This window comes from Galleria mellonella, unplaced genomic scaffold (genome assembly GCF_026898425.1).
Source record: "Galleria mellonella isolate WM207_F2 unplaced genomic scaffold, CSIRO_AGI_GalMel_v1 utg33, whole genome shotgun sequence".
NCBI classification, from domain to species: domain Eukaryota; kingdom Metazoa; phylum Arthropoda; class Insecta; order Lepidoptera; family Pyralidae; genus Galleria; species Galleria mellonella.
In genome coordinates this window covers 2,660,062-2,681,539 of record NW_026442079.1, presented here as the reverse complement: position 1 = coordinate 2,681,539, position 21,478 = coordinate 2,660,062, and the positions used below count along the sequence as shown (strand labels likewise).

Sequence of the window (21,478 nt, the reverse complement as noted above, 5' to 3'; positions counted from 1 at the left end):
TGTCGATCAAGGGCATTGCCGTGAAGACCAGCTGCTAGGTATGTAGGTCACAAAATTACAGTGGGTCCCAATTTTGCTATTGTTATCGGAAATAAATAAATTACCGGTAATCGTTGCATATCTTCCAGACGTTGCGTAAATGATTTTCCTCGTTTTGGTCTCATCAGGACATAAATATTTCCAAGATCAGGAATAGAATAAAGAAGTTTCTCTATGAGTACTTTCCCCATGAATCCAGATCCGCCAGTCAAGAGAATGTTTCGACCTCTGTAGAAATCCCTTACGGACATATTGGCCTCCATATCTGTTAAAAAGAAGAAAATATTTAAATAGGACAATATTTAAAGAATCACTTCTTATTAGTATATATTTATTTTATTATTTATATTAAAGGAATCAAGAAATATCTAAAGATGAATACATAATATGTTAGGAAAGACTGATGATAAAGATGCAAATTATCTTATTACATTGTATTTGATGTTAATAACAAAGATAATTTTTGATTGACTTGCAATGAGCCAGCCTGCCAGGTGTTATAATGTTGTTATACCTAAACAAATTTAAAAATAAATTCAGAATCCATTTATTTATATATTTTATGCAACTTAGAATGGCAAACAAGCTGATGGAAAGTGGTAGCCGTCGCCTATAGACGTTTAGTTGTGATTTTCATATTTTAATGAGATGATAAAAGCGGTTATCATTACATAAATGTCCAAAGTAAACAAAATCGATTTATATAAAGAATTATAGTTCCTAATTTCAATATTTTAAATCTATAAATAAAGTAGAGAGAGGGAGAGAAGCATCTCTCTCTCTCTACTTTATTTAAACATGTATTTATATAAACATATTTTTATTTGTGTATGTACACAATGTTATTTACTTGTATTTAATTTTAATGTAAATATTTCGATTTTATAATGATTTTAATTATCAGTCAGGAGTTAGAATTCAATGTTGTCATTTAGGTGCCCTGGGTTTTCAGTTAATTAGCAGTCGAATAATAAAGTTATTAGTTCGGTACTAATTATTCAAATAACAAAATGGCGCGAATCTCAATGATTCATGCACCGCTACCAAGAACGCAAAGATATCATCATATACCAGAGGGAGACTTTGTACAAAAGTCGATTGCTTGGGTACTTCTGTTCCATTCGTGTTTCAACCGTGAAGCAGTTATGTTTGCATGGCTGTGTTTCGGTTTAAAGGGTGGGATATGGCGTGAATTTACTGGGTACAGAGGAGTAACACCTGTCCATGGTACTGCTCATGTCTATAGGCGACGGTTACCACTTTAGATCAGGTGGGCCGTCAGCTTGTTTGCTATTCTAAGTTGTATAAAAAAAAATCCTGTACATTTTCGATCACGTGATACCAGATAAAAATATGATGAGTTTTTTGTTTTATGCATAATTAATCATATATAATTTTTGGAGGATTAAAGCATTCCGCTTTTAAAACTCCTAGTTAAACGGATGACATTAAATATATCTACATTTTTTATATTGTTAAATAACCTATTATAAAAGCTAATTAAATTTGCGTGCGAATGATATTTCCTATTTTGGTTGTAGATCTATTAGCGTCCTGAGGGCTTACCACGAAATATTTTCCGAAATTTCGGGGACGAACGAAAAAGAAATTTGATGTTAAAATTACATAATACATGCCGTTTAAAATTATTAAAAATATTAAAATATCGTTCCTTTGGACTATTAGGAAAGGATTTATGATGAATGAACCGTTAAGCTCCATTTACTGGGTCGATTTAGGTACGAACAAAAACACGAAATTGAGCCCGAAAATTCGGAATTTCATTTCATGGTAGGCCTCCAGGTTATATAAAAGTAATATACAACAATGATTAATACTAATTTTACCAATCCTAAACGCATTCGAATTAAATTGTAAGTAAGAACTCTGATAGTGGGTACATATGGTTGAGATACCTATTTAAAATTATCTCTGTACCTAGTTCTTATTCACCTTTTTTTAGATTTGTTGTATTTATCTTTTTGCATAGGATACTGTTATAACATACATAATTTTTAACAACGCCTCTCTTAATCTACTAGGCATGAATTTCTATTCACAGAAGGAGATATTATAGCCCTGGCTAGGCTGTTTAGTATAGGATTTCATTTCCAACTTTTCTTCTCTTATATTGATACATTTACATAAATTTAGATACATACTCGCCTATTGTGATGTTTTAAGAGTGCAATGAATGATGGTGATATTTTTACTTCGTCATAATACGAGAAAACATCTATTTTAATAATTTTGCTCTACTCTACTACATTAAGTGTAGATATAAATTCACTCCTCGCCTACTTGATATGAGTTCAGGGTACGACCTCATCTTAAACCTTGAATAAATCTTATGCAATGATTGCGTAGCTATTAAATATTTTTTACTTGGCCCTTATATTACGATTCGATGATGATATTAACTTAAAGAAATAGAATGATCGCGTATATATATTTATAAGATCCGATGGCCTTAAACTTATTAATACCTCAGTGTGCAATAGATTACAAAATTTTACCTCCTCTGTTTCGAAATTAATCATTTATTAAAAATAGAATCCAACTTTGCTAGTTCCAATGTTTTAATTAAACCAATTTAGTTAGCGAGGATTATAAATTTTACTTCTGCTAAATTATAATGTACTTCATTTTTATCATTGGAATGTTAGGTACAGGGATAAGCTACATAGGATAACGCCATGGGAATGTAACTATATTATAAACCCATTTTACACGGAGATTAAAGATAAGCCTTTCAACTGATGTAACCTTAAAAATTCAGATAAATTGTGAATAATATTTCTGAATATACCTTTAGTATTTAATCGATCTGTCGAAGCATTTTTATTATATTTTACAATAATGAACAAAGGCTACATAGTTACACAGTAGATACCTAACTCTCCTACCTGTATAAGGGAGTTAGGTATTTATTTGTTAGTCAGTAGTTACGTAGCAGTTATGAATTAAGCAGATAGTAACTTTAATATTACTAATTTCTAATTGTTTTTCATATTCAGTTTTCATTAAAACATAGTTCTTAAACTTATTAAATATACTATATAATTAAATATTTAGGTAATTATTATTAATCACTCTTAAACATCACATTTTATTAATTAAAATAAAAAGAAAGAAATAAGATTCTAAGTACTTTGCCACAAGTAACTTTAAGTGTGTAAAAAGTAGGTATCTAAGGTCATTAGCATTCCATTCTCTTTATTTGTCCAAGTTACAGTAATGAAGATACGCAGATTTTTGTTTTATACGTTATATCTAATTGAAATGGTAAACAAGTGGATGACCTAACTAATAAAAGAAGTTATTGGTCCTAAGCAATACAGTAGAAACAAAATACATATTCTTATTTTTTAATGGTCATTTTCAATATAAGTCGCTTAGATTGGTTGTTACTAAATTACTAAATTTCCCCGGCTGTGATGTTTATGTTACCTCAGGGCCATAGCTAGCCCTATGGAGAGGTAGAGCAGAACTTTTTGGTAGGGCAGAAGCCATAAGTAAGAATCTGTCTAATTTTCTTGAGGCCTTTCATTTTAAGTTAGGGCATTGGGCCTTTTAAGGTATCTCATTGCTCCTCAATGCCCCTTCTTTAGCTACGACCATGTATTACCTAGATTACTACTGTGACTTATTAATATCATTCTTTATATTACCAAAATATAACTAAATTGCATTTCTCAACAACATAGGCACTTATATCATCGATTTGGTAATGTAAAACGAAAGAATAGAACTGGCGTGTTTCGTAGTGATTAACTTTCCCTTTTTCGGGTGGCCCACAAATGGAGTCGGCGACAGGGTTACCACAGTTATTTTACGAATTTAGATATTTATCACAAATTTAACGCATAAAATTGAATCTTATGTCTCTGATATTATATACCATATTAATATTTTAATTATCCAAAGTAATCTACTTTAATAATGAATAATTACTTCTTTGAATTTTGTAGAATGGGCCACCCCTGTGTATGTCGTAATAGGCGACTAAGGGAACTTAATGGTTGGGAAATAGGCAGCAGCGTCCCTCTTAAAACATTACCAAAGCTTTACTGCGGTTGTCAAACGTATAAAATAATATTTCTTTAGTGACATTTAAACAGATTGTTTTATTGAATTACTTTTTACTAAAACAATTTTAGTGTACTTTATAGGTACTGGTCACTATCCACAACTGTGGTCTTATTTATAAATGTGGCCAGAAGAAATTAAAGGATGTTTAAAATCATACAAATTTATAAAAGTGTAACATAAATCCTTAATAACATAAAACATACACTATATTCTAAATTCGACCTTGAGAAAGATAACTGTGGAGACCGCATTAAAATTGGTGAGGTATTTTTTGCGTGATGCTAGAACAAACATAAAGATAAATAGACAAACTTTCTACAATTTATTATTTTGCCTTCATTTGTTCGCAATAAAATTTCTTACATCATTTTTTAACCCTTCTTTGCATGATTTTTTTTTAATGGTGAAATAAATCAAGTTTATATAATTCATGTTCAAAATTAAAGGAAAATTGGTTAAAAAAATAAATTTGACAACTATGTTTCGTTTTTTGCAATAGACATTAAAAAGCTATCCAGACACGATCAACTTAAAGTGAACTTGGTCTTTTATATAATTTTTGGGTATTCAATGTTATGATGGAAATTTCCACCATTACGCAAAGAAGAACCTTTCATATATCGACATCGTCTAGTAACAATTTTATTAAATTAGTAAGATAGTTAGGTAAGATTAACAATCGGCAAGGTAAAGTCTTGAAACAAGTAGCGGGTATAAATAATAAAAACATTTTAATAAAGAGAGTGGGACAAAGTAAAATAAAGTATATGTAGTCAATATAATGAAGTTGCATCAGGAAGTTAATACTGAATTAGCTGTATTTTTAATATGATGACATGTTTTTAATATTTTTTTTTCTAATAATGTAATGAGTAAGATATATCCACTTTTACACAAAGGGCAGCCCTATTCATGAGGCATGAATGGCGCGCGCGCAGTCATCTACGGAACACGTGAATGGTTCTATAACTCCAAGGCCCATCACTATAATGGCTAGTAGGTACCTCACTGGAACGAATAATTAGACCAAAAAACGCCTCCAATGTTTACGTTGAACAGTAAAGTTCGTTCACCTGCTTTCTAATCTTTTTGATGTTGCTCATTTAAATTATGTAATATGTTTTTTGTATCTCCAGATCTATTATTAAAAATGGTTAGATATTATTTAGAAAATATCTAGAACGTACTCGTGTCTATATTTAGAATATTTTAGTGGGTTAGTAGATTAGTGGAGCCATTATTTAGGTATATTTTGCATAAATATATACATCCTGCAAGTCCATGATAAATATTAACTTCCTTGAGTAAAAGATAAATATGTACATGAATATTATGGTGAATTTTGTCTCTATCTTTACTAATGTTCATATATTAGATACAAGGAAATCCTTTATTTGATCTTTTTGTAAGTCATACATATAATGAAATAGGTATCAGACTTGGAGTTTGTTTATTCAGTGCAGAGTTTGATATTGTGTGATTATAATAAAGTGGAAACTATTGAGATAAAAAAGAACTTATAAAATTACTATATACTTTTATATACTTATAAAATTATATACATGGATGGATTCCTTCATATAAGATATATTCTCTATTAACTTTTTAAATTTAATTAAAACATATGCTAGTTTTTATTCAAAGCATATTTCTTGATTATATTTTAAATGAAAATTAATATAAAGTTACCTATTTAGTTCTGCAGTGATTGTTCAAGGCCAAAAAACGTAGAAAAACTGTCGAATATTGCGGCCACTTCAAATGGCTACGAGTAAATATTACGCTCACAGTTTCCAACTCATTTTAAATAGTCATTATCGACTATATTTTTTACTAGCTTTTTGGCTGCTACTTTATATGCGTGGATTAATTAGGAAAATTAATGAAATAGACTACTTTTAGATAGTACATCAAGATGAAATATGTATAAGATTTTAAGTGAGATTACCAGGAATACAGCTATTAAAACCGTATCCAATTTGGTGTACTAGTTTTTACGTAAAGCCGTAACAAACTAATAGACAGACAACATTGCTTAAAATTATAACACGTATACACAGACGAAGACTAAAAGTTATGTCATAATCTAAGATGGCGGTAAATAAAATTTTATTTGAATTAATAAACCCAACATATATATAACAATAAATAATTTGAATTTAATATATCCATCCAAATAAGTTAAGAATATATACCTATAATCTTACTAAAATGAGTATAAAAAAAAAAAAACTGCAACTAGATGACGTCTGTGCACGGGAAATGTTTAAGAAAAATTAATATGAGGGTCTTAATAGGATCAATAAATGTCAAAAAAATTTTTTTCGAAATTACATTTGTCTGTCTAATAGTATGTTTGTTCCGGTATCATTCAAAAATTATTACACCAAATTGGATGCGGTTTTCACAGTTGTATATCAGAGGGTCTAATTTAAAATTTGGTGTTTATTTCAACTTGACTATTTGAAAGTAGTATGTAGTAGTAAACATGAGTATCTAAGTTGTTTCCACTCGCTTTATTTAAAACACTACAAACAGAAAATAATTGTTGATTATTGTGATTGTTATTAGATTTTGTGATTATTACAAAAATAGTAAAATTTGAAATTAATGAAATAATAATAAAAAACTAATTATAATACGAAAGAAGAAACGCACAGACTGATTTATACAGCCGAAATTACTGAGACCGGCCACATGATACGCTTACATATAATAAATTCTTTATAAAAAGTTATGGGGAACAATTTGTGATAATAAGATAAATCTGTGATAGAGTTCACTTATCTATATCGATTTAATCAATTTGTATGGAAGTTGTCAATGAAGAATCTCTTCTAACAAACTACTAGTAATTACATATATTTTATTTCAAAATGTAAATATTCTATAATATTTGATATACAATATACTTATTTGCGATCAAACTATTAAAATAAAATATTAGAGTGGACTCGAGTAGATTGGAAAAAATATTTTATCTTATTTTAAATATTTATTTGTGCAAGTATAGGAAGTCTATTTATTTCATTTATGCAGAGAGAGGTAAAACATTTTATAAACCGTGTTGTAATGTTATATAACATAAAATATATATATGAAAAGTGTCTTAAAGTTAGTAAAATTAAGTGTACTACATTGCGTGATTAGTTAAGTACCTATGTAGCTAGTCAATAACAGTCGAGGCAATAACAGCCACTAGATGGAGTGATTTTAATCCTGCGGTTGTTGTTGGATTGCTACTAATCTTGCGGAAAGTTTGTGGAAACCCATGGTACTGAGAGATCCCACATTTTTAGTTACGATTTTTAAGTATATAACTGCGAGTGGCTGAGAATTATCTCTATCGCTGTAGACATTGGCTAACATGTTACGTAAATAACGTCTCGTATAAAGCCTAGCCCTCTTATTCATAAAAAAAAAACATCAGACCTCTCATAAATCTATTTTAGCTATTTAACTGTCTCATCTCTGTTACACTAAATTCCTAATTTGAAAGAAAGTGACAAAACAGTGTGATAGTGAAAATAAGTTTGTAGGATTCAATTTTTACAATTTGCGTAAATTTGCGACTTGCTTAAACTTTGTGTGGGTGGATGCGACTCATGATTTTTGTATATTTAGCGCTATTTATAGAGTCAAAAACTATCTTTCAAATTGGAATCTATTATGTACATTTATAAAATTTCATTAAAGTTGATCGGGCGTTTTTGGAGGGTAGCGTGTACAAAAATAGTATTATGTGATTTTTATATATAAAAGCGAGAATGTTAATGTCGTAAATTATTAAGTGGTTATTTGGCTAGACAAGAAAGTTAGACGAAATACGTAAAAACCACTAATAGCCAGAGAAAGTAAATGCTTAGATCTTGATTCTTTTAACACATGTGGTTTGTGGGTTATTGATCGAAAGAGATTGTTTATTAGAATAATTTTTTACCATATCAATGTTGTTAATATAATTATTCTGACATACCTTGACAAAAACATTTATTGAGCATATTTACTTAATAATTTATTAATTGCAAATTGATATAAAAATATTATATAATTGTGAAAATTCATCATCACCATCAGCCTTTAACTGCTGCTGAAATAATGCTGCCGAATATATACCTCCTCTTGGGGGAGATTTGCTAGTAGTTGTCACGTTTGGCAGGCAAATAGGCAAACGTTGTTGCCCATTCCTCGCTCTTCTATGTTGCTTGTAAGACACCCAAGGGAAAGGAATGGGTGGCCTATGCCGGGAAAATACGGCTGCTTCGTTTTACAGGAACCCATGTCCCATTTAGTATTAACCTCGGCATTACTCAATAATTATAAGTTTAATTTTTTATGTTATTTATGAGTCAGCGAACTTGAAATTAGACGATAAACTTATACTTTATTTCTTATTTAAATATAATAATTTTCTAGTAATGATAGAGATATGAATTATATCAGTATTTAAACCGCTGGTAACCTCTGTTAGGTACCCACAATGAGATCAAGAACTGACCTTGTGACAGCAAGTTGTTACTAAAATTATACCTGCAATAGCAACCTTACTATTCACAGGTGAAGTAACTCCATGTTGGTGTTTTGTACCATAAAATAGTAAATTATAACTATGATGTAACTATGAAGACTTAAGCAAGAGTTGTTGTTGTTATTTTTTTTTTTGCAAGGACACACTTGCCTAACTCCAGATATTGATCTCTAAATAGCTTCTACAACAATCTACTAGGGAAACAAAGGTACGTAATAAGTCAATGATAAATCCAGTAGATATTTTGTTGATGACATGGATTTTACCTTCTATATAAAAATTAAAATATTTTTAGATCTTTAACGTTTTTATGAATAAGGGCTTTATTGTTTTACACCAGTAAAATTAATTAGCGGAACCACGGTGAACCCACGGTGCCCATTGGTCTCTCTGTATATTTTATCACGTACAATTATCATAAAAGCGTTTAAAATATTATGTTCTATGCACACATAAGTAGTAATAAATGCAATAACAGAGGAATCAAATTGTAGAATTATAAAATAGAACATAATGTGCTATATCATTTAAATAGTTTAACGAGTTTTCACGTATTCATAGATATTTGTATTAAAAGGTAAAGCGACTATCAAAAATCTTAATTAGTTAATATTTTTTGTTATATAACACGTTTGCGTCACCAATTGTAAACTAATTTATATCATTCTTTTTACAATCAATAGGGTTCATTTCGTGTTGATTTTATTTTAATTTTGTAATGATTAGCAGCTGTTTTACTTTGCAAAAAACTGCTGGTAGTCTGACAAAGTCAGTACGTAAATATTTACATTACTGATGCATTCTCGTTTGAAGTACTGTTTTTTAGAGTAATAATATGTATATTTTAAGTTTTTAAGTCATACTTTCAAATATTGAAAATTTACTCTATTTCTGAATAGGTAGTTTTAAAAAAAGTGAAATAATGTACAAATACATTTTAACTACCTTACATCATAGACCACAATTTTGCGAAACTTGTTTTGAGAGAGCTCTATGTCTGTTGTGAATTTAGATAAAATTAGCAACAGGTTACCGGTGCTCCATCGTTACTGCCAGTTGTTACAAAAAATAGATTTAATATAATAATGAAGACTGAATTAAAAGTGGGTAAAATCAATATCTATATATTGTAGTTAAAATATATATTAACCTATATATCCAATAGATATTAACTATTGGTTATCCAATATATAATATCGAAAAGAAGAACCCGCTCGTAGTGAATAAAGATATCGGACTGGTATGAGCGATATCGTAATGGATGGCCATCAATATTCAGGAGAATTTAATATATAGATATTTAATAACCACCTCTAGTAATTTCATTAGTCAGTTATCTTATGAGAATACACTTATACTTTGTCTATGTGTGTTACAGTTTACCAACAGATTTTGTATGAACATGTGAATAAAGTAGTATATTTAGTGTAAGATGGATGAGTAATATTGATTTGAATTATTGAGTCGAATGAGCGATTACGTATTTTAAGGACTAGAATAGAATATGAAAAAATAAGTTATAAGGATATTAAGTAAAGTAATTGAAAAACTATATAATACCTATTTTTTTTAAGTTAATTATTGCTAATAATGAACTTAAAAAAAATAGGTTTTATGTTTCTGTTTTCTCCGTCCCAATTTTGTATTTATTAATGGTAGACTTTTATATTAATTAATTTTGTAATTTGAATTTCTATGATGTCTATTTAGATATTAGTTTTTTTCTGAGATTTCATGCGAATAACCAGGATATGTTATCTGACCGGAATAAAAATATTCTATGATATTCTCAATCAAATTTCATAAGGCATGATTGAGTAGTTAAGGCCCTAAGAGGTAATTTACAAATTTACTTCCACATATATAATTATATTAAGAAAGCTTTGAAAAATTGAAATTGGAAGAAATATATATAATATATATATATATATATATATATATATATATATATATATATATATATATATATATATATATATATATATATATATATATATATATATCTATATCCTTACTAATATTTTTTTTAATGGGTGATAATGGAATGGCATCCTCGCCTGCGCTATCGATATACACTGGCGGGGCGCCAGTGGATAGGTAAGAATGAATGCAGGTCAGTTGGCCCACCATGATGAATTCGACAAAAATTAACCATGATAGTTTCCAGGGGGAACCGCATGGAGGTTGACCTAAGAGGGTATATTGCTAGCATTGGGTCTATTAGAGCTCATTATTAACAATCCCTTTCCCCCCTCCTTACTAATATTGTAAATGTGGAAGTGAGTTTGTTATCTCTTGGGACCTTAATGTTTAACCAATCACTGTGAAATTTAGCAAACAGGTACTTGTAAGATGGACAAGGACAAAAACTAGTTTATTCAGGTAAGTGAATATATTCCAGTCATATGAGCGAAGTCGCGCGTAAAAGCCAGTATTCATTATATCGACTGTTAACTGTCCGCTGATGAACATAGACCTCCCAATAAGGGGAGTTTTGCCAGTAATTGTCACGTTAGACAGGCGGGTTGGCAACTGCAGTTAGGCTTCTGGTGATGTTTTAAGAGGGACCATGTTGCCTCTGCTAGTATTAGTCATAAATAAATAAACTATACATATAATCATCATAAATAAATAAACTTTAATTTATAATATTTTTTGTAAAAACTAAAATAGGGAAGTATTTTTTACTGATAAACGTCTCATAATTTTTCGAACAAAACTAATAATATAATAAAGAGTTTGTTAGTTTGAAAAAGCGCTAATCTCTGGAACTACTAATCTGATTTTCTAATCAAAAATATATATGAATATCAGACCATATATATGAATCTGTTAGCTCAAATTTGTGAAGGAAAATCAATATGACCACGGACGAAACTGCGAAATATAGCTAGTGAATTATCTAAGTTATTAGTATATATATTTTTGTTGTTAATAATTGTACTATAGCATATACTAAGGCAATGTGTTCATAAGATATATAAAAGTGTTTAAACGTTAATTACAATTATGAAACCAGCGACCAAAATATTTTTTTTTTAATTAAAACATCTGCTTTCGGGTGATCTCATGTTTACCTCTTTACCACTTCTTTGGAATTTAAAATGATAAATACCTATTACTTATTTGCTCCTGTGATGTCTAATATTTAGATTTTAGACGAGTAAAGCAATGATTTTTATTATTTTCAATGCAATTATTACAACAATAAACTAACAGAAGGTATTTGCCATTACGTAATGGCTTAAAATGATTTTTGTCATTTTATGTTACTTGTAAGTATTAATTGAAGATTTTAACTTCCAATGGTAACAAAATATAGTTTCACAAAATGTAAGAGGTATTAATAAAAACATGCTGTTAAGCACTTGTCTTATAATATACAGAATTATTCTATTTATTAAATTATTGTTTTTATCTAAAAGCTATAAAATAAATTGCAGTTTACATTAATTAATTAATTTAATTACTATAATTTAGAGGTTTACTGAAAGTGGCTCCATTGTCATTTTTGTGGGAGGAGTAGCAGAGCATTCTCAAGTCATAGCTACACCACTGGTTGTAAAATAGGCTATACAGATGAATAAACATGAAGAAATATTTTCCCATTAGCTTTAAATATTTAATAAAAACTGTTATAAAGATATTTTTTATTACTTTTATAATTATAATAAAAATATTTGACTATGTTACATTTGCAGATATTATATATGATTTATTACGAGTACATTTTTAACGATATCAATAATTACAAAATATACCAACGAACGATGACTGTAGATATTGTAATACCTTGAATATAAGATTCTATAGATAGAGCATCAAGCCTCAAACAGCTGTCAACTTTTTGTCAAATTAACTGACTCGTTTTTTTATCAGTATTCTATATATTTACGCGTAAAATGTATCTTGACGTATTATTTATTAATAAAATGACTATTTACTCATTAAAAATATGTAGAATTTATAAGAAATAATAAATGTAGTAGTTATAAAGAATCACTATTGACTATTTATCACGCAAAATTGTATGAAAAATTTTACTCATTTTTCTCGAAACATTTCTATGAAGACACTAATATACTACACCATATGATCTAAGCATTTAATGCATAATTTGAATTTAGAACGCGGAATTATGTATTCGTATCTACAAAGTGAACTATTTAAAAAAATTATAAGTAATAAAGTTAATTGCAGTATTTTTAATATATCATGAAGGTTTGTTTTTATTATTTGGTCCGAAAACACTGACTTTATCCAGTAGATTGATAAGTTTGTCGACCCCTTTTCGATAAAAATTGTATAATAGAGTCAATAGGAGTCAAATGCGCCCTCAATGTCAAGGAAAGCACATAGTGTTATTTGCTAGCTCTTAAATTTTTTCAACCTTATTGGTGATATAGAGCAAGGCGGCTTTAGTCGATTGTTCCTTAAGCCTACCCTAAGAAACAATCGACTGAAGCCACCCATTCATTACTAAATCTTGATGTTCCATATTTGCATAAATCAATCGATCAATTTATTTATTTACAAAATTAAGTGAATAAAACTAATAAGATGGCTAAAGTCGTGATATCATTATATTCCTAGGTATAATTATGTACAGTAACATAGTTGTACTGTGTTGTACGAAATAAGTTCATTATTATCTCATTAAAGGATATTGATACTTGACAATAATTGATACTGTATGTAATTATTACACGGTCGCAATTTATTAATATATCTTACTAAAATAATGATCTTAAACAGTTATAATACGATCAAAGGATAAAATGGACTAACACTACCTACATTATTACTACACAGAGCCAGATTTTTTAAGAAAAAATTGTATTTACATGGCTGTGTAAGGTAAAATATGGAGACCTTATTATTAACTGCTAAAATGTTAAAGCAAATGAATTATTATTATTATTCGTTATTATAATATAATATAAATTTTTGTCTGTCTGCGTGCGTCAGTATATAAAGTATCCTGCATTAAGATAAAATATCCAACTGTACCAAATTCCATTCGATAATTTTTATGCGAAAGAGTATCAACATCCATTCTTCCTTACAATTATATAAAAATTTCGAATTTTAAAAACTTTTACTGTGATATTCTACTTGTAGTATTATTACTGAAGTTACCATATTTTTAATATGATCGGGTAAATATGACACTAAACGTAAAATGACAATATCAATCGATTTTAATCTCATAACTACAAATTTTTCTACAAGTGAGACAATACAAGTAACTAATTTCCTCTTGTTACAACCGCAGTGCTTAGTCAAATAAATAAAATAAATAAAATCAGCCAGGTACGAGTTGTACTCGGACGTCTATGAATAACCTATGAGATAAAACGACCTTTGTTTCATTTCTTTTAATACATATTACTATTGATACTGCAATTTGCAATTTTGTTATTTAAGGCCCTAATTGTGAATAAAAACTGGACCGCTAAACTGAGTTTGTTTTACAAGCATTTTGGTAATTTATTAAAAGCTGTGATAGATAGAAATACCGTTTTATTTTTCCTGTAGTATTCACATATACTTTTATCTGTAATTATATTCTATAATCATTTTAGATTTTTCGTTTTAATAGATTTTCTCATCTTTTCGATCAGAAGTTGAAAACATACAACATGAAAATAAATAAAAATTTGTTTTAATATCTACAAATAATCCCTTTCATATGACACTCCAATTCTATATATACAGTCTGGTACATCCATTTTAAAAAAAATATACCCATTTTGGTAAAGTAAGGAAAGAAAATAAAAATATTCTTTCACTTATCTCCGTGTGTGTTTGATTCAAAATCAGACTCAGTTCATGAAACTGCATAATTTTCAAACCAAAACTGTCCATAAATTGTTTTGATTTTATGAATTGGATCGATACTTAAATGAGATTATGCGTTATTTTATTTTTGTTAGATACGAAATCTTCTATCATAGATCTCGAATATATGATACCACAGTTTCAAAAAATCTAATTAATGCACGATACATTATTTTGACAAAGGCGGATAGTTCGTTTAAAATAAATATTTTTGTTACATAAGAAAAAGAAATACTTATATTATCAACTTCAAAGCTATCACGAAATAATAAATTTTGACTTTCGCATTTGCATTAATTATATTTCGCCTAGATATGTTATTGAAAAAAAAAAAACAAAGAAAATTCGCCAAGCATACAATTAAATAATTAATTATACCTAGTTGTCATATGTTATTTGAGTAGATTATTTTACTCGTACTTTCTCGTAAATTAGGTATCTCTTAATAAAAAAAAAATCGAGTCTTCAAATAAATAGTTAATTCATTATAGTAAATATAATAGGAAATTTTGTACTTACGTCAATATTGTTAATTATTACAGCGTTGATTTAATGTACATAAAAGCGGTAATGACGTTTATGAAAATTGACATATGTCTATCAGATAATTAACTAAAATTTGAACTTTGGCCTAATAGCCTTTCAGTAGCTTTACTGTAAATCTATATATTCTTTCTAAAGTTCATGAATAAACATCGTAAATACGAGTTATATAAAGAAATAAATCTATAACTATGTTTTAATATGTTCAGGACTAGCCAACCGCCGCGGCTTCACCTGGGTAGATAGATAGAAAGGTGAATTAGTATTTTAAATTAGTACTTGGACACAGAAGATAACGATAGTACTAAAGCGTAAGGTTGTTTCTTTTACACCGAAGCATTTTTATACCCGTTGTAATTTCTAAAGGCCCGATTCGAATAATTAAAAGAGGGATTTACATGATAAGGAATAATACGATACAAATATCGTCATCTTTCAATTGTATCAATATTTTGAGTAATTTGAATAGAAAACAGTTATTGTGATTTAACTATAATAGTTAGATATAAAGAAGTCTTGCGGACTTTTTTGTGAGGAATGATGAGTACTATAAACCCTTAAACCCTGTTGAACTATAAACTCTTGAAAATACGTAAAATAATGTACTACATATTATTTTACGTGCCATCAAGTGTATTCACAGCTCATGCCGTACAAATGTCATTCATAGGAAAATTTTAAATCGTGGGTTCTTTTTATGTTAGGAGCTTATAACGTATAGATAAAGTAATTTTTAAAATCGGTAAGTAATTTTTAAGCTTATTCATTATAAACAAAAAAAAAAACAAACAATAAAATCTTGTAATGGTATAATTATTTTGCGTTTGAAAATTACTGACTGTTGCGTTATCAGTAAACAGTTACCGCTTAAAAAAGCACATTAAGTATGAGATATACGCATTTCAAGAGTTTCGTATGTAAAATAGTCTATAAATAAGTTTTCAATATCATTAAATAAAATATTATTTATATATTAGATAAACGTGATCTTATGTGCAAATGTGTTTATTGAGTGTATAAAGATAAAACTTACATTTTAAGTCTTAAGGACTGTCTATGGTATCGAATTTAGTGTAGTAGTTCTTGCGAGATGCCGAAATAAATATACAGACAGATAAATACACAAATAATATTATTTTATTGTCTGTTTCTCTTATTAAGACCTCCCTTTATTTTTTTCTTCAATAGTTTTCGTGTACAGATATTGTCTATGTAATTACAATTTTATTATATTTGTAAAATATTCATTGTTACATTATTTACAATTATTTCATTATTTGATGAAATAATTAAATTAATTAATTAAATAATCATCACAGGTATAATTTTTAAAATAGATTAAATCTTGCTAGTGGAAAAGAATATAATTAATTAGCAATAAATATGGTAAGTACCTATAGTTTGTCATTGTACAATAATATAACAATATAACAAATACAAATATATAAATATAAGACACATGATAGACATGTTTAATTTTTTTTGTAGAAACATAGAAAACATCTTGATTAACACTGACAGATATGAATAGAAATATTTGTGTAATGTGGAAATTGAGCTCGGTAACTATGGAAGGCAAACCACTGCGTTAAACTACTACACTACCAAAATTATACAGTAGGTCAAAGGTATTTTACCCAAAAATTTTGACAAACAATTTGACAGCTCACCGATTTCAGTGGTAACTGTCGCAGACATGAAAAGTACATGGACGTACATAAATTATGTACTGTGATGTTCATACATAACTCTCATGTGTTGAAATTTTTAGTGACGGTCAGGATCAAATCAGCTATGTTGGTTTCGTGAGATGAATAAGAAAAATACTAAGTCGTGGTGAAATAGAATATAAATAAAAAAATAGCAAAGTGTTTCGTGATGGTTATTACAACATTATTGTATACAGAAAAATATTATTGTAATGTGTTTAGTAAAGGATTACTTAAGTTTCATATTTCAAGCAGACCATTAAAAAATATTCAATATTGAGTAGCATTTTGTCCGCTACTTGGTATGCGTGGATTTCAGAAGTAGGAAAACTAACGAAATAGATCACTTCTGGATGGCGTAACAAAGCATACACCAATTTTTAAGTTACACGTTCAGGAATACAACTTGAAAATTACCTCCAATTTGATGTACTAGCACTTGCGTGATGCCAAAACAAACACACAGACAGACAGTAAGATATTTACTAACATAAGTGTTTTTTTATTATATACATTTCTTGCGTCAAATAGAATATTTTTCATTTTTGCTCTAAAAGATTGCTTTATATATATATATATATATATATATATATATATATATATATATATATATATATATATATATATATATATATATATATATATATATATATATATATATATATATAACTAATGGATCAGTATAAATGTATTTAAAATTATAAATAAATTTTTAACGCTTTAGAAGATCAAAGTTGGTTAGAGATTAAATACATAAGTATCTAATAATCAATTTAGATAATAATGCAAATGATTTTATATTCATTAAGAATTTAATACGTTCGCAGTTAATTATAAACACTTATATTCCAAGCGTAACTATAGTCTAGCGTTCAATAATACGTACGGATGTTCTAGTAGATATTTTATGGTTGATTTAATACTAACTTAAAAATAGATTCGTTATTATTGAAAAGAATACACATGCTTTCAACAAATTAAGTGTAATGTTCTAATGTATATAATGCGTTTTTAACCAGATGTTATTATTGTGATGTTTAATTATGAGAAAACTTGTAAGAACTTTTTAAATTTTGTATTATAAGTGAAAATGCCACAGAGTAATTACTAGGAATGGTATTAGAAATTCGGAATGCAGCATAAATAGCTATATATTTGAGAAGACATGACGTAAACATGAATCTTATCCAGGCATTTTAAGAATATTAAGAGGTATTTAGAACATACCAATGTAATCAAGCTTAACTATATTAATATTAAAATATCATATTGCCGTAGTCCTAAAATGATAAAATGACATATTAATTGTGTGAATTTTATAATAGGTGTCTAATATTATACTCGTATAGGTGTATACTGACCACTTTTAACACTCTGCCTCATCTTCCAATGATTGCAGGTGTGATCTTAGCGTAACACAAATATTTGTATTCGTGTGCATATGTTTGTTCTGGTTTACATGTTATCTATATATAATATGAATGTATTTATGTCGTAAGGTCCCAGAATTGAATGGGCTATCCCTTCTTTTCCCGTGGAACGTCGTAACAGGTGACTAAGGAAACCTAATGGTCGAGAGTTAGGCAGCAGCGTTTCTCTTAAAACATAAAAGCCTCATTGCGGTCTGTCTAAGCTAACCAGCCTGCGAGCGTGGTAATGACTAGCAAATCTCACCAAGGGGGAGGTCTATGTTCATCAGTGGACAGTTAGCGGCTAATATGGTATGGTATAGTCTTCACAAAAATAAATGTACAACTATCAGTGTTTTATAGCATTCACTACATGCTCTAGTTTGACACTACGTGTATTATGTCCAGCAGTATTTATTTAATTACTATTTCTTACTACTTCTAATAACTTCTTTTAATTTTCACTCACGAGTTATCATAATATTATGTGGTCAGTTATTATAAATCAGGTAGCACTTTTCAGTATCAGAGAGCATCTTAATTGTTCTGTTTGTTTACCTTCCATTCTCACGATCTGCGCTAATCGTATTTAATAAAAATGAAACAATGAAAAATTACTACGCAAGAACTATACAACTATTTATGTGTATATATAGGTAAACTTACAATTTTAATTATTATGGTTTTACACATGGCTTTTGTATTACATATTGTAATTATTATTACGTATAATTACAATAACTAATATTAAAACTTCTACATTAAAGTAGACTTAGAAATTTATGATATTTAACAATTTAAATAATTTACTAATAAGGGTTCTTACAAATTTTTCAGATCCTTTCTTATCAATGGTACAACTTTGAAAGGTGCTTTGTTTGTTTGTTGCACTAATACATATTATATAAAGAAGTTTGATCAATCAAGATATTCCCATTACGCTGTCGCATGTAACATTTCCATTTAAAATATATTTTTTTTTTCAGAAAAAGTGCTGGCGATTTTAGAGTAGTTAAAAATTTGTTTATAAATCTGTTCCAATTTCAATGAGATGCAATTTATTTAAATTATATACATATGATAGGAGCGTGTGCGATCCTTTTTCTACATTTTGACATAATGATGTCCACAGGGAATACAAAATTTGAAAATTACAAAAAAAAAAAACACGTTATTATTGTCGATGGTTGTGATCAGAATGCATATTTTATTTTTATTTTTTTGAGCAAGTATATTAAAAAAATATCCTATTCGGTTCACAATTTGCAAATTATTTGCAAGTGCAATAAATAGCATTTCAACATTGTTACATGTTATTATTATATCCAATATTATATGTAACTGTTATATGTGTGTAATTTTATGAACTTACTAAATTTATTTTTTCTGGAAATTGTTTCGACTTCTTCCGCAAGCATTCATCAGGGTACGGTAGGGCGGGTGAATGAATAATAGTTAAATAACCATAAGTATTAAAAATTATATTGTTACTGTTAGATTATTATTACATATTAGAAATCCAATAAGTAGATACATAAATTTTTAATTAAAAAAAAGAGGAGCCTATTTACCTTAATGTGTATATTATGTATATATTACGGTAAATCCGTATATATATAGAACTATGTTTACCTAACTTCTATTTGCCCTGTTTTATATTTTATATAAATCGCTAAATAAATGCCAAATTTCTAAGCTTATAAAATGTTAATATTATAAAAGTTTGCATTTCTACTTTTAAAAAAAAAATAGTAAGATAGAACTAAAATAATACATGCACTATTTTTTTAGTTCTATCTTACTATTATTTCCATACAAGATACAGAAATAGATGCAAGATTAACCGAGCCTGTATGTTATTTGGGCGAAACATTAGAAAGTTGTGATATAAAAAATAGACACTGACTTACTGGTAATATGTACCGCGTGAAGATTTGAACAACAAGTAGTGAATGTTTATAAACCACCTCTCGTGAACGCCAACGGCAGGTGACTGATTGCCACGAGCAGTCTCCTCACTAAATAATGTCCCATTCATGAACTATGCGTACATGACGAGTCAAAAGTTTGGAGTAGTCATAGCGTGACATTTGCTTCATACTTGTTGTTTTTTGGTAAACGCCGAAATTACATTCCAACGCTGTATTGTTTCAACCTGCCAGCCTGTTTATGAACATTTAGATATGTTCTTAACTGTGGTACTGAACCTAGTAGCAAACTAACACGTTCAATTGAGAAATAATATGTTAAACATGCAATTCACTTTCAGATTTTGATGAAATTTTTTTTATTGTTATTTGGAAGTTTAAAAAAGCAAAATACAAAGAAATGAAAAATTTAATTTTAGCAAAAAAATATTAACAATTTGTTCTATGTTTAACATTTTAGTTCATTTGCTTTTAGAGCATTTGCTCTAATATATAATTAGTTTTTATCAAAAATAAACACCAACTCCAATATTTTTTACAATTAGATATTTAATATTTAATTGTAAAAAATATTGGAGTTTGTAATTAAAAATTGACAGATAATGCAGATTATAAGGCAAGGATTATAAGATCTATTAAGTATTTTTGATACTATTGTTTTATAAATTATCTGTGTGTCTACCATGAAAATTAGAAAAAAGTAATTTAAATAGATGGGCATTAAAATCACCAAAAGGTGGTTGTTAACAAGTGCTTTATTCTTTAACCAGTGTCATACTATATGATGTAAAAATTTTAACGACATCCCAAGGTAATAATGGAATAAAGAAACTTACATGATCCCTAAAAACATTATATCTACTTATTTTTTTGGGCAGTCGTTTAAAAAGGTGTGATTTTGATCATTGGGATATTTCAGATAGAGTTTATAACGAACCTAACATTTTTTTTCGGTGTACAGGTTTTCCTAGTATGAGTTGTACAAAGTTCATATTACGATTGCGTTCATATTTATCTCGATAACTTTGTATTAAAATCTGAATTCATGAAATTATTCATTAGAGGTGTAGTTAAGTTTTTAAGAAGTATTTGTAAAGCTTCCAATTACTCACATTAGACATCTAGTATTAGTTGTATTTTTTTTCACCTCAATTGTATTTTTGTAAATATTAGCTCTAGCCTGTGACGTTCAATAGCTTATAACTTTCCACAAGAAATGAGCTATCAAGTGCATAAAGAACTTTTCAAATACGACTAGCCCAGAGGTTAGCGCGTTAACTCTTCTGCTTTATTATATTAATATAGATAATTGAAAACTTCCTCTTTATAGACTTTCTGTTTTTAATAAGGTTCTATTTTATCTATTTGAAGTTCGCATATTGGCAATAT

At 28.4% G+C, this 21,478-nt stretch overlaps 1 protein-coding gene across 2 annotated transcripts in view; it reads right to left on the bottom strand.

The window, feature by feature from the left end:
* The window catches only part of LOC113517497 (putative fatty acyl-CoA reductase CG5065), a 28,443-nt gene extending 8,248 nt beyond the window's left edge, over positions 1 to 20,195 (bottom strand). Inside the window, exons 1-2 of one of the 2 annotated variants that reach the window (XM_052896543.1) lie at positions 20,068 to 20,195; positions 105 to 304 (exon numbers count right to left, since the gene is read on the bottom strand). In XM_052896543.1, coding sequence (XP_052752503.1) covers positions 105 to 302 — 198 coding nt within the window. In that variant the 5' untranslated portion in view covers positions 303 to 304; positions 20,068 to 20,195. The remainder of the gene's footprint in view (positions 1 to 104; positions 305 to 20,067) is intronic. The other variant, XM_052896542.1, reaches the window with a different exon arrangement.
* Between the last annotated feature and the right edge of the window lie 1,283 nt (positions 20,196 to 21,478).